At 50.2% G+C, this 12967-nt stretch overlaps 1 protein-coding gene across 1 annotated transcript; it reads left to right on the forward strand.

Moving 5' to 3' along the window:
• Positions 5357–8425, forward strand: ZNF575 (zinc finger protein 575). Its single transcript, XM_018062517.1, has 4 exons — positions 5357–6335; positions 6615–6707; positions 7132–7243; positions 7703–8425. The coding sequence occupies exons 3-4, from the start codon at positions 7162–7164 to the stop codon at positions 8356–8358; spliced, it is 738 nt and encodes a 245-aa protein (XP_017918006.1). The 5' UTR covers positions 5357–6335; positions 6615–6707; positions 7132–7161; the 3' UTR covers positions 8359–8425.

Genomic DNA, 12967 nt, shown 5'->3' on the forward strand with positions numbered 1-12967 from the left:
TCGATCCCTGGGTGGGGAAGATCCCCTGGAGAAGGAAACGGCAACCCACTCCAGTACTCTTGCCTGGAAAATCCCGTGGACGGAGGAGCCTGGTACGGTACAGTCCATGGGGTCACAAAGAGTGGGACACGACTGAGCGACTTCACTTCACTTCTTCACTTCAAAAAAATAAATAAATAAAAATACAACTACCATATGATCCAGCATTCTCCCTCCAGGGGCACATATCCAGAGAAAAGCACAATTTGAAAAGAAGTATGCCCTCCAACATACCCTGCAGCACTCTGTACCACAGCCAAAACAGGAAGTAATCTAAATGTCCATCAGCTGGGGGAATGGATAAAGAAAGTGTGGCACATAAATAAAAGGGAATATTACTCAACCATTAAAAATGAAATAATGCACCATGAATAGACCTAGAGATCATCCTACTACCTGAAGTAAGTCAGAGAGAAAGATGAATAGCATGTGCTATCACTTATACGTGGAATCTTAAAAAATGATACAAATGAACTTATTTACAAAACAGAAACAGAGTCACAGACTTTGAAAACAAATGTATGCTTACCAACGGGGGACAGGTTGAGGGGAGGGATAAATTAGGCATTAACATACACACACTGCTACATATAAAATAGAGAAACAGCAAGGTCCTACTGTATAGCGCAGGGAACTCTGCTCGGCATTCTGTAATAAGCTGTATGCGAGAAGAATCTGAAAAGAACGGATGTGTGTGTACGTAAAAATGAATCACTTTGCTGTTCACCTGAAACTAACACAACATTGTAAATCAACTCTACTCTGATATAAAATAAAAAATAAATTTTTTTAAAAATCAGAAAGACAAAACACAGGAAGATACTCAAAGGTCAAGGGAGGTACATTGGGAGAAGCACAGACTTCTTTCTCTGGAGAAGTAGAAATCCAATAAGAGACCCCAATACACTCATAGCTCTGGGGCCACTTTATAGGAAACCCAGGCAGTTGGACACTCATTTCTAGAAAAAAAAAAAAGTTTGGCGCAATGTCATTAGTGTCTTGAGGGGCTGTTGGATGGGTGCCTGGTTCTAGAACAACATATTATCCAATTAAAGTTTATTTTAAATTCGCTTAAGTATTTTATCCGGAATGTTTATCTCTTCCCAGGAAAAAAATCATTAAAAAAAATAATTTCCCAGAATTCCCTGGGCGTTCAGGGTTAAGACTCGGCACTTTCACTATTGACAGGTCTAAGATCCCACAAGCCATTAGGTGCAGCTAAATAAATAAATAAATGCTTGCTAAGTTTCTTCAGTCATGTCTGACTCTTTGCAACACTATGGACTGGCTCCTCTGTCCATGGGATTCTCCAGGCAAGAATACTGGAGTGGGTTGCCATTTCCTCCTCCAGGGGATCTTCCCCACCCAGGGATCAAATCTTCATCTCTTAGTCTCCTGCATTGGCAGGCAGGTTCTTTACCATTAGTGCCACCTGGAAAGCCCCAAATAAATACATAATTTTCCATGATGCCTTGCAAAATCGGGTTTGGAATCATTTGGCCTCTTTTGGAATGTGAACCTCTAAAAATGGCTTTTGTTAATTTACACCAAGGACCTAGAGTTGGTGTAAGAAACACGTCTAGTCATGGGCAGCCTGAAAGTTTACTCTTTGGAATCATATAAATAGCGAGAATAGGGCACCCCACCCTCACCTAGAGGGTCAGAGATTCAGAGGTCAACTGTATCACATCATTTTATATGAGATACATTAGCATTCCCCATTCTGTAGCCAAGAGGGGTCCTGAACTAACCACTCCCACCCCATCCCATGGATACTGAACTCATGTTCACGCTTAGTAGTTTCAGTCCTGTCCTACACTTCATGAGCCCGTGGACTGTAGCCCACCAGGTTCCTCTATCAGTGGGATTCTCCAGGCAAGAATACTGGAGTGGGCTGCCATGCCCTCCTCCAGGGGAACTACCCGACCTAGGGATCGAACCAGCATCTTCTGTGTCTCCAGGATTGCAGGCGGGTTCTTTACTGCTGAGCCACTAGGAAAGCCTGTGGATGCTGAGGGATGACTGTAATTCTCCCTATGTTTGGGGAGACAGCCAGTGCTCCGTCTTTGGTCCTCTCCCCTTAGCCAGCTTTGCCAGACTCCCAGTGTGTTTCTGATGGACTTTATGAGGGGAGAGACTCAGAGACAAGGAAGATGCAGAAACTCAGTGATATTGAGAGATAGAGAGAGAGATCTGGAGAGTTTCAGAGATACATGGAGAGGCATAGAGTTGAAATGAGGTGTGAGTCAAAAGGACTATGGTCACAAAGATATACCCGGAAGGACTTTACTGGCTGTCCAGAGGCTAAGACTCTGTGATTTCACTGCACAGGTTTGATCCCTGGTCAGGCTCAGTTGGTAAAGAATCTGCCTGCAATGCAGGAGACCCGAGTTCGATTCCTGGGTTGGGAAGATCCCCTGGAGAAGGGATAGGCTACCCACTCCAGTATTCTTGGGCTTCCCTTGTGCCTTAGCTGTTAAAGAATCCACCTGCAATGTGGGAGACCTGGGTTGGGAAGATTCCCTGGAGAAGGAAAAGGCTACCAACTCCAGTATTCTTGGGCTTCCCTTGTGCCTCAGCTGTCAAAGAATCCACCTGCAATGCAGAAGACCTGGGTTTGATTCCTGGGTTGGGAAGATCCCCTGGAGAAGGAAAAGGCTACCCACTCCAGTATCTTGAGCTTCCCTTGTGCCTCAGCTGTTAAAGAATCCATCTGCAATGCAGAAGACCTGGGTTTGATTCCTGGGTTGGGAAGATCCCCTGGAGAAAGAAAAGGCTACCCACTCCAGTATTCTGGCCGGGAGAATTCCATGGACTGTATAGTCCATGAGGTTGCAAAGAGTCAGACACAACTGAGTGACTTTCACTTTCTCTCAGGGAATAAGATCATGAATGCAACATGGCACAGCCAAAACAACACAAAAAAAGATATACTTGGAGATGCTAGAAGATTGTGGAGATGAGAAGAGATGTGGGGAGCAGGGAACATTAGAGCTGGGAGAGAGGTACAGAAAGGAGAGCCTGTCAGAACAGAGAAACACCCAGAGAAGGGAGAAACAGACAGAAAGACAGGCTCAGACTCAAGGAGAGAACTCGGTTCAGTTATCCTCACACATTGAGGTGTCCTGAATGTTTGGCTCAAGCTGGGTGAAGTTGGAGATGCAGAGGTGAGTCCTCAGTCTGGTTGGTGGAGAAAGAGGAGCAGACATCAGGCCTAAAACAAGGAGAGGTACAGGGATGGCCAGGAGCTCAGGGGAGAGAGAGGCCAGGAAAGCAGGGACTCTCAGTCACTTGACTGTGAGGATCCCCCAAATAAAACCTCCTCAGCCCTAGGGTCCTTTCCTAACTGTTCTGGCAGGATCTCTACCTGTCCCTTGAAGGCATGCACGCCCTCTGGGGGATTTGTAGAGTTAGCTGTGAGGCATCCTAAGAGTTAGAAACTACCATCATTCTTCCCAACTGTGTGACCTCAGGCTCAAAACTTAACTTCTTCTGGGCTTCTGTTTTCTCATCTGTAAATTGTGGCTGAAAATAGTTCCTCCCTCACTGTGAAGATCTAAGGAAAGATAACAAGCCTCCCAATGTTCACAGCAGCATTATTTACAATTGCCAAGATATGGAAGCCACATAAGTGAACAGCCACAGAGGGATGGCTAAGGAAGATGTGATGTCTATATACAATGGAATACGATTCAGCCATAAAAAAAGAACAAAATTTTGCTGTTTGCAGCAACATGGATTGACTTGAAGGGCATTCTGCCAAGTGAAATAAATCAGACAGAAAAAGGCAAATACTGCAGTGATATCACTTATATGTGGAATCTAAAAAATACAACAAGCTACTGAATGTAACAGGAAACAAAAGCAGCAGCAGCAGACTCACAGATAAGTACAAACTAGTGGTTACCAGTGGGGAGGGGCATTACATGGGTAGAGGATTAAGAGGTATAAACTAGTAGGTGTAAAATAGGCCACAAGGATATACAATGCAAATGGGGAATATAGCCAATATTTCATAATAACTCTAAATGGAATATTACCTTTATATTCAATAAACTGAATCACTAGACTATACACTCGTGATTTATATACTATTGTCACCAGCTATATTTGCATTTAGAAAAAAATCAAATGAGTGCATGCTTGCAAAAAGTTTGGCAGATCACCTGGCTCAGAACAATTTCTAGGCGTTTTCCTCCCAGGGAGGCGGCTCTGCTTATTTCATCATCCTTGACTCCTTCCCCCTTTTACTACTACCTCTCCATTCATGACTAAGCCCTGTTGAATTAACCTCTCCAATCAGATCACTTTTCCATTATCATGCCCTCTGCCCCAGTCACAGAGGCAGCAAAGCAAGAACATAAATGACATGAATTCCAGGGTTAGGCTGCAAGGGTTCAAATCCTGGCCCTGCTTCTTTCTGCTTGAATCAGTCTTAGTGCCTCTTTTTTTCTTTTGGCTGTTCTGGGTCTTAGTTGCCGTATACAGGATCTTCAGTTGTGGCATGCAGACTCAGCTGTAGCATGTCGGATCTAGTTCCCTGACCGGGGTTTGATCCTGAGCCTCCTGTATTGGGAGCATGGTGTTTAAGCCACGGGATCACCAGGGAAGTCCCAGTGCCTCATTTTTTAAAAAGAAATTATTTTTATTTTTGGCTGTGCTGTATCTTCCTTGGGGTGCATGAGGTCCTCGTTCCTGTGCACGGGCTTTCTGTAGTTGCAGCCAGTGGAGGCTACTTTCTAGTTGCCAGTGCACAGGCTCTAGCGGGCCTGCTTACTAGTTGAGGCACATGGCCTTAGCTGTCTCACCGCAACGAAGAAAGATGTGAGCTCTTCCCGGACCAGGGATGGACACCATGCCCTCTGGATTGGCAGGCAGATTTTTAATCACTAGACCACTAGACCAGGGAAGTCCCATTGTGCATCATTTTTATCATAGTAGCGCCTCCTCTCCAGAAAATTGCTGTCAGGATTAAATGAATGAACATCTATAAAGCACTCAGGACAATTTCTGATATAAAAGATCAGATGCTGTAATGATAATATAACTATTACAAAATTATATTATTTTAATAGGTAATAATATAATTAATATGTAACAGCCGCCTCATTGACTTGTCTTCCACTCTGCCTCCCGATGATCCATTTTCCATGCAGTAACCTTTTAAATGAACATTTAAAAATGTTAAAGAAGAGACTGAAGACCCACAGCAAACAAATCCAACATGTGGATCTTGTTTAACTACTGATTCAAACAAACCAAGCATAATAAAAATATTTTTATGGAATAGGAGGCCTGGTATATAGCTTCAAAAATCACCTGGGAGGAGTGGGTGGGGAAATGAGCCCAAATAATCCTTCCTTATAACTCCCGTGACCGCCAGGGCTTGCCAGATCTTGTGGATTATCAAACTGAAGACCCACCCATGCGGGGGTAGTTTATGGGCACTTCATGATCATTCCTGTGCGGGGCGGGAAGGTGCACCGTCACGCAATGGTGCCAAGCAAGCCACCCTGGGCCTAGGCATCAGGAGCTCCAGCCAGGAACGCGGGGGCCCGGGAAACGTGGACACTGCCGCCCTCCTTGCCCCAGGGCCTTAGCATTGGGGTTCGAGAGGCTGAGAATCCTGAATCACCCAACGGCGAAAAGTGCCGGGCGCTGTACAAATAACGTGACTTTCACTGGGCATCAGCTCCCTCTGAGCCCGGAGTCCCGCTTCCGTCCTCTCTCGAGGAAATGGCTACCCTTTCCTTGCCAATCCCTTGAACGGGAGAATAGGAGGCGGGTTCTTGAAACTGATTCGCGAGCCGGAGCTCAAGCTCCCAGCGGAATTCTCGAAAAGCAGCAGAACAGAACAAGAGAAGGCTGTCTCAGTGATCTCCGAGTTAGGTTTCCCCGCGTTAACTCCTGCACGTGCTTGACCCCAGTCAGCCACCGTAGGCCCCGCAAGCCGCAGGACACTTTCCTCCGGTCCTTCGGCCTATTTAGCTCTGCGCCTGCTCGCCAACTCGTTGGCCTGGCGCACCCACCCACTCCTTCCTTTCCATCTCCTCCGCAGCAGCCCCCGCGAGCCGCGACTGCGCATGCGAACTGACGCCCCCACCGGCTCGGCGTGGGAGGAGGGGATGGAAATAAGGCTGGGCCCAGCAGCTCGCGCGCGCTCCCTCCTTTTCCCTTCCGTCGCTGGGCGCGCGCCGGGTGGTGCAGCTCCCCAGCATCCGAAGGCAGCGCTGCAGTGGCCACGGCCGCCGAGGGAGGGGCCCGGAGCCCCGCCCCCAGGGAGGGGCCGTCCGCAGGTGAGGGGGCAGGGGTTCGGACCCAGACACCTGGGTCTTCGGGAAGTGGAGTGGGGCCTGGACGCCACAGTTCCCGGAGAAGGACCCATTGGGGTCCTGATGCATAGGTTCCGGAGGGGCTGCATTGGCGCCTGAGCCTTGGGAGGGTGCATTGATACCCGAATGCCATGATCCCAAGGGTAGCGTGAAGGCTCGGACGCTTGGACCTCGAGGGAGAAGTCCATTATGGGTCTCTGGATCGCAACACACGAGCCACGCTCTTTCTGTGTCTTCCTCCAGGTCTCCCCTCTCCTCTCCACGTCTCCAGCACCACTCCGGGGTTAAAAGGCAGTGCACGCGGCGTTAATGGACTGAGACTGAGCCAAGAGCCGGGTAAAGCTACCTATTGGGTGTGAATTCCAGCACACTGAGCTCGTAGGCCCCTCCCCTGGGAAAGAGTTGCTGAGCAACCGACTTCGGGTCTTAATTGTATAGCTCCACCCATCCGCGGCCGGCCCCGCCCACCCTGGGCTTAGGCCCCGCCTGCTCCGCGCCCGGGGCGGCTGGGAGTTAAAGTTGTAGAGGCCCCGCCCACTTCGCTGGAAGGCTCAATCGCAGGGACTAGGTTCCAAACAGACTGCTTCTGGGTCGGGTTTGCGTAACCCCGCCCACTGCACCCTCAGGCTCCACCCACCCTCGCCTTCTAGGACCCAACGTGATAGCCCCTGCTCCTGAACAAATTAAGCCCTGAATATGGGCTCTCAGTCCTATCCCCAACAACCTGATAACCCCCGGCGTCGCCCCCTCTCCCGGCTAGGTCCTCCCTCTAGGTTTCTGGGCCAGCAAGATGCTGGAGCGAGAGGCGGAGTCTGCGGCCGGGGGCGCCGAGCCTAGTCCCACTGACAAGGAGCCTGTGACCAAAGGAGAAGGTGAGGGCGTCTCCCCCGGGGTAGGGGGCGTTCTCCAGGAATTGGGGCCAAGAGAGTCACGTATTGTGGGAACCTTAGGGTGACAGTTTGAGGGCCCAGGGTGATAACCATTTCGGATCCCCAAAATGAATGTTCTGGGGAATCCTCCAGGTTGTCTTTGGGGGACCTCAGTGATCCTCTGTAAGTATTTCAGGGTTATCACTTGGGAGGATACTGGAAACGGACACTTCAGTGGCTTTGGGACAGCTTAGGTCTGGGGTTCCAGAGACATAACTCTTTGGAGCCTGCCTTAGGAGGATGCATGGCAGTGGGTGAGGAGCAGGATCAAGCCATTTGGGGAACCTCAGTATGACCCTGGAGGTGTCCAGATATACTAGAATGTCAAGGTCTAGGGGGAGTCTGGTCTAGATTCAGGGCGTTGGCTGCTTTCTGGAGCCCACCAACCCTCCTGTCCCCTAGCTCCCGACCAGGGCCCGCCGCAGAAGCCCAGCCAGTCTGTTCCAGAGCCCGCTGCCTCCACGGGGGCGCCTTCCCGACCCCGCCGGCGACCCCCGCCCCAGCGCCCGCACCGCTGCCCCGACTGCGACAAGGCCTTCTCGTACCCGTCCAAGCTGGCCACACACCGGTTGGCACACGGCGGCGCCCGCCCCCACCCCTGCCCCGACTGCCCCAAAGCCTTCTCCTACCCCTCCAAGCTGGCCGCCCACCGCCTCACGCACAGCGGCGCCCGCCCGCACCCATGCCCGCACTGCCCAAAGGCCTTCGGCCACCGCTCCAAGCTGGCAGCCCACCTCTGGACCCACGCGCCCACCCGCCCCTACCCATGCCCCGACTGCCCCAAGTCCTTCTGCTACCCCTCCAAGCTGGCGGCCCACCGCCACACGCACCATGCCACCGACGCCCGCCCCTATCCTTGCCCACACTGCCCCAAGGCTTTTTCATTCCCCTCCAAACTGGCGGCCCATCGCCTGTGCCACGACCCCCCGACCGCGCCGGGCAGCCAGGCCACCGCGCGGCACCGCTGCCCCAGCTGCAGTCAGGCGTTTGGCCAGAGACGCCTTCTACTCGTTCACCAGCGCAGCCACCAGGCGGAGAGCCCCGGGGAGCGGGAGTGAGCGCTCCTCTCGGCTCCGTGGCTCCTTCTTCTGCCAGCCCCGGTCAATAAAAAGGTGGCATCTCTAAGCCAGGCTGTATGGACTTGCCTCTTCAGGTAGACAGAAGGGAAGTTGCCCCCGCATTGGGCTCAAACTTAGAGGCGGAGGAATCCTTTGTTTGGGGGAAAGGAAAGTGTCATCCATGAGTTTGCACTGAGTCCCAAACCATGGACCTGGAGGTGTGGTTAGAAAGGTCTTGGCTCTAGTTCCCCCCCCGCCCCCACCTATTCATATGGCAAAGGTTAAACTGCTGCTAGCATCGTGTGCTGCTGAGGAGTGTGGAGACAAGCTCTTCTTGTTGTGAGTTTAAATTAGTGCCTCCACTTTGGCCGTTGACTATGTATGTGTGTGTTAGTCAGTTGTGTCCGACTCTTTTCGACCCCATGGATCCCTGTAGCCCCCCAAGCTCCTCTGTCTATGGGATTCTCCAGGCAAGAATACTAGAGTGGGTAGCCATTCCTTTCTCTAGGGGATCTTCTTGACCCAGAGATTGAATCCGGGTCTCCTGCACTGTGGGCAGATTCTTTACCATCTGAGCCACCAGGGAACCCCCCGACTATAGGTATAAAGAACTTCGAATGCATCTATGTTCACGTCAGCTATTCCACGTCTAAGAATTTATCCTAGCACTTGGGGGGGGGGGGAGGATGTAAGATTAAGGATGTTCACTGCAGTACAATGGCAGTGCCAAAGATGAGAAATAACCTGAATGCCCATTGATAGGGGACCAACTAAGGAATTGCAGTACAGCCACAGAATGGAAGATGTAGCTGCAGGGGGCAAAGTCAGCTCTACATGTATTGACATGTAGAATTCCCAAGGCACACTAAATCATAAAAGCAAGCACAGAGGGTGTACCACCAGTAGTATAAAAATTTTTCTAAAGCCCAAGCTTTGGAGCCATCTTTGACCCACTACTTAAGAGCCTCAGGGGCTCAGACAAGTTTTGTGATTTCTCTGGACTCAGATGCCTTACCTATAAAATGGGATTTTTTTTTTTTTTTTAAATTTTGGCCACACTGCACAACTTTCACAATCTTAGTTACCCAACCAGGGACTGAACCCAGGCTGCTGGAGTGAAAGTGCTGAGTCCTAACCACTGGACTGCCAGAGAATTTCCAAATGGGAGTATTATAAGGCCTTTACAAGCACCTTTTTGGGCAAAGATGGTTCCCCTTTTGGAGCCCGTTTCTCCTGCTATAAAACAAGGATGACTGAGCTAACAGTGGACTGCTCTTCATTCTACAGACATGTATTAGGCAGGTACTGTGAGCTGGGCCCTGCACAGGGTGTTAGGAACAGGGTGATAAGACAGACCTGGTCTAGTGAGGGGGTGGACACCAGCCAGAGTTGCAAAAACAAGAGAAAGAAGCCAAGGAACTTCTCTGGTGCTCCAGTGGCTAAGACTCCATGTGTCCAAAGCAGAGTGCCCAGGTTTGGTCCCTGGTCAGAGAACTAGATCCCACCAGCTGCAATGAAGATCCCATGTGCTGCAACTAAGACCTGGTTGTCCTTCAGTGGCTAAGTCGTATCCTACTCTTTATGACCCTGTGGACTGCAGCACGCTAGGCTTCCCTGTCCTCCACTATCTCCTGGTGTAGCCAAATAAATATTGTCTAGAAATAGTACTGTACAACATATAGGCTAAAAAAAGATAAAGAAGCCAAGCCCACTTTAAACAAGTAGGGGAGCCTCACCTCCCCCCATTCGAAGAATTATTACACAGCTGTCATGAGGCTGGTGATGTCGGTTTGGGAACAGGCTGGAGGGAGGGCACTGGGAGCTCAGAAACAGACCTATGCTTACAAGATCCTGTCAGGAGATGCTCCTCACTATATACTCAGAGGCTGGCAAATTTCTTCTGTAAAGGGCCGGGCAGTAGATCTTAGGTTTTGCAGGCCATACAGGGTCTGCCACTACTACCCAGCTCTGCTACTGTGCTGCAAAGGCAGACAAACACATTAGGATATAAGGATGGCCGTGTTCTGATAAAACGTTATTTACAAACAGCCGGTGGGCATATTCAGCCCATGGACTGTAGTTTGCCAGTCCCAACCATAGACAAGCCGGGGCAGGATAGCTAATCAGCAAATGAGCTGAGAGAAAAGAGAAGAAAATTAAATGAGACCCTGTGGTCCGCAGAATAATGGTCCCCCAAAGACGTCCACGTCCTAATCCCTGGAACCTGAGTTTGTGTTGGCTTCCACACGGCAGAGGGGACTTGGCATACATGACAAAGGATCTCATCTTGAGATGGGAGATTGTCCTGATTATTCCAGTGGGCCCAATGTAATCACAAGGGTCCTTACATGGGAAAGAGGGAGGCAGAGGAGCCAGAGATGTGGCAATGGAAGCAAAGACTGGAGTGAGGGGGGCCAGGAGTCAAGGAGTGCAGGCAGCTTCTCGAGGCTAGAAAAGGCGAGGAAATGGATTCTCCCCTAGAACTGCCAGAAGAAACACAACAAAATACAATTTTAAATACATAAATAAAATTAAAAATAAATTTTAAAAGACAGAAGGAACACAACCCAGACATCACCACGTTTTTACCCCAACTTAGACTGACTTTGGTTTACTGACCCCCAGAACTGTAAGAGAATAAAGTTGTATTGTTTAAATCCTGTGACCTTGGTAATTTGTTACAGCAGTGTAGAAATGAATACAGCTCTCCACCTTACAGCATACACAAAAATTAAGTTGCTAGTGATTTAAGATCTAAGTTTGAGACACAAGACTCTGGAGCATTTAGATGGGAATTAAAGAATATCTTAGTAACCTCAGAGACAAAGAAACTGACACAAAAAGTATAAATTGTAGAGGGAAAGACTGGTGACTCTGATCATAAACAAACCAAGTTACTGCTATGATAAAGATACATAAGGGTTGGGTTTTTTTTTCTTTTTGGCCCCACCATGTGGGATTTTAGTTCCCTGTCCAGGGATCAAACCCATGCCCTCTGCTTTGGGGATGCAGTCCTAACTGCTGGACCAGGAGGGAAGTCCAAAGATACAGTATTATGAGTATATGCATGCTAAGTTGCTTCAGTCGTGTCTGACTCTTTGCAACCCTATGGACTGTTCCCTGCCTGGCTCCACTGTCTGTAGGATTCTCCAAGCAAGAATACTGGAGTGGGTTGCCATGCCCTCATCCAAGGGATCTTCCCAGGGATCAAACCCGGGTCTCTATGTCTCCTGCATTGCAGGCGCATTCTTTAGCAGCTGAGCTATCAGGGAAGCTCATTATGACTGTATACCTGGCATATGCTGTTAGATACAGAGAGTTAGGAAAGGTCTTCTTGAGGAGCTATTATTTGAGCTCGGATCTGAAAGGTGGGGAGGATGGAATGTGAGGTGGTTTGTGGAATCTCCAGCATCAGGCTCCAGACAAATGAAAACCAGAGGCCGCAGGATGGCAGGCTGCTCAGCAAGGCCCTGGGAGAGGGACAGCCAAGGGGCAGGATCTCTCCTCCAAAGTCAGCAGTATGGCCTGTGCCCAAGTTTACCATGGGGCTTGTCTTGGCAGATCTCCTCGGAAGCAACCACACCGCTATCCGAGTCTCAAGGACACAAACTCATTTGGGATGTGTCCATCTGGTCCAACCTTAGCTTGTCTAGATCAGAAAACTGACTCCTGGAGAGATGGGATTTGGCCATACCCAGGCTTCCCAGGTAGTGCTAGTGGTGAAGAACCCAGCCTGCCAATTCAGGAGACGCAGGATAAGCAGGTTTGACCCATTATCATGGACATGTAAGAGACTTGGGTTCACCTCCTGGGTCGGGAAGATCCCCTGGAGGAGGGCATGGCAACCCACTCCAGTATTCTTGCCTGGAAAATCCCATGGACAGAGGAGCCTGGTGGGCTACAGTCCATGGCATCAGAGTCAGAAAGGGCTCATGCCCCTGATGCTGGCGATTCCATAAACCACCTTGCATTCCATCCTCCCCCCCTTTCAGATCTGAGCTCAAACAGTAGCTCCTCAAGGCCTAACTCTCAGACAGGACTGCGCGCGCGCACACCAGGGGACAGTGCTGAGTCTGGGTGGGCCCCGACGCCCTGCCGCTCCGTGCATGTGCTCCTGCCTTGCTTTTCCTCTGCCTGGGATGGTTCCCGCAGACCCTCCCTTGCTTCTCCCGAGTCCCTGCCGACAGGTGAGTGCTGAGATGCCTTCCCCATGACCTGTCGCTCTCATCACTGGATAACCCCACCCAGCTTTTTCTGCTCACACCGGGCTTATCGCCACGCTGCAAGACACTCGCCGTCTCTGACCCCCAGCAGAATGTCAGCGCCATGAGAGCAGGGACTCATGTCTCATTTGGCACACCAGAGCCCCAGTGTCTTACACGTGGTGGGTGTGGGTGGCACAGGAATAACCCCTCAAAGACACCCACAGACTAATCCCTGGAACCTGTGGATATGTTACATGGCAAAGGTGAATTAACAGAGCATGATGGGGCTTCCCCGATGGCTCAGTGGTAAAGAATCCACCTGCTAGTGCAGGAAACACAGGTTCGACCCCTGACCTGGGAAGATCCCACAGGCCTCAGAGCAACTAAGCCTGGGCACCACAACT

The sequence above is a fragment of the Capra hircus genome, chromosome 18, assembly GCF_001704415.2.
Source record: "Capra hircus breed San Clemente chromosome 18, ASM170441v1, whole genome shotgun sequence".
Taxonomy (NCBI): Eukaryota; Metazoa; Chordata; class Mammalia; order Artiodactyla; family Bovidae; genus Capra; species Capra hircus.

What these genes read in the sequence shown, in the direction of transcription:
- ZNF575 (XM_018062517.1), top strand. Translation starts at nt 7,162, where the DNA reads ATGCTGGAGCGAGAGGCGGAGTCTGCGGCCGGGGGCGCCGAGCCTAGT. An exon ending in GCCTGTGACCAAAGGAGAAG is followed by an intron (nt 7,244 to 7,702) that starts GTGAGGGCGTCT and finishes CCTGTCCCCTAG; the next exon opens with CTCCCGACCAGGGCCCGCCG.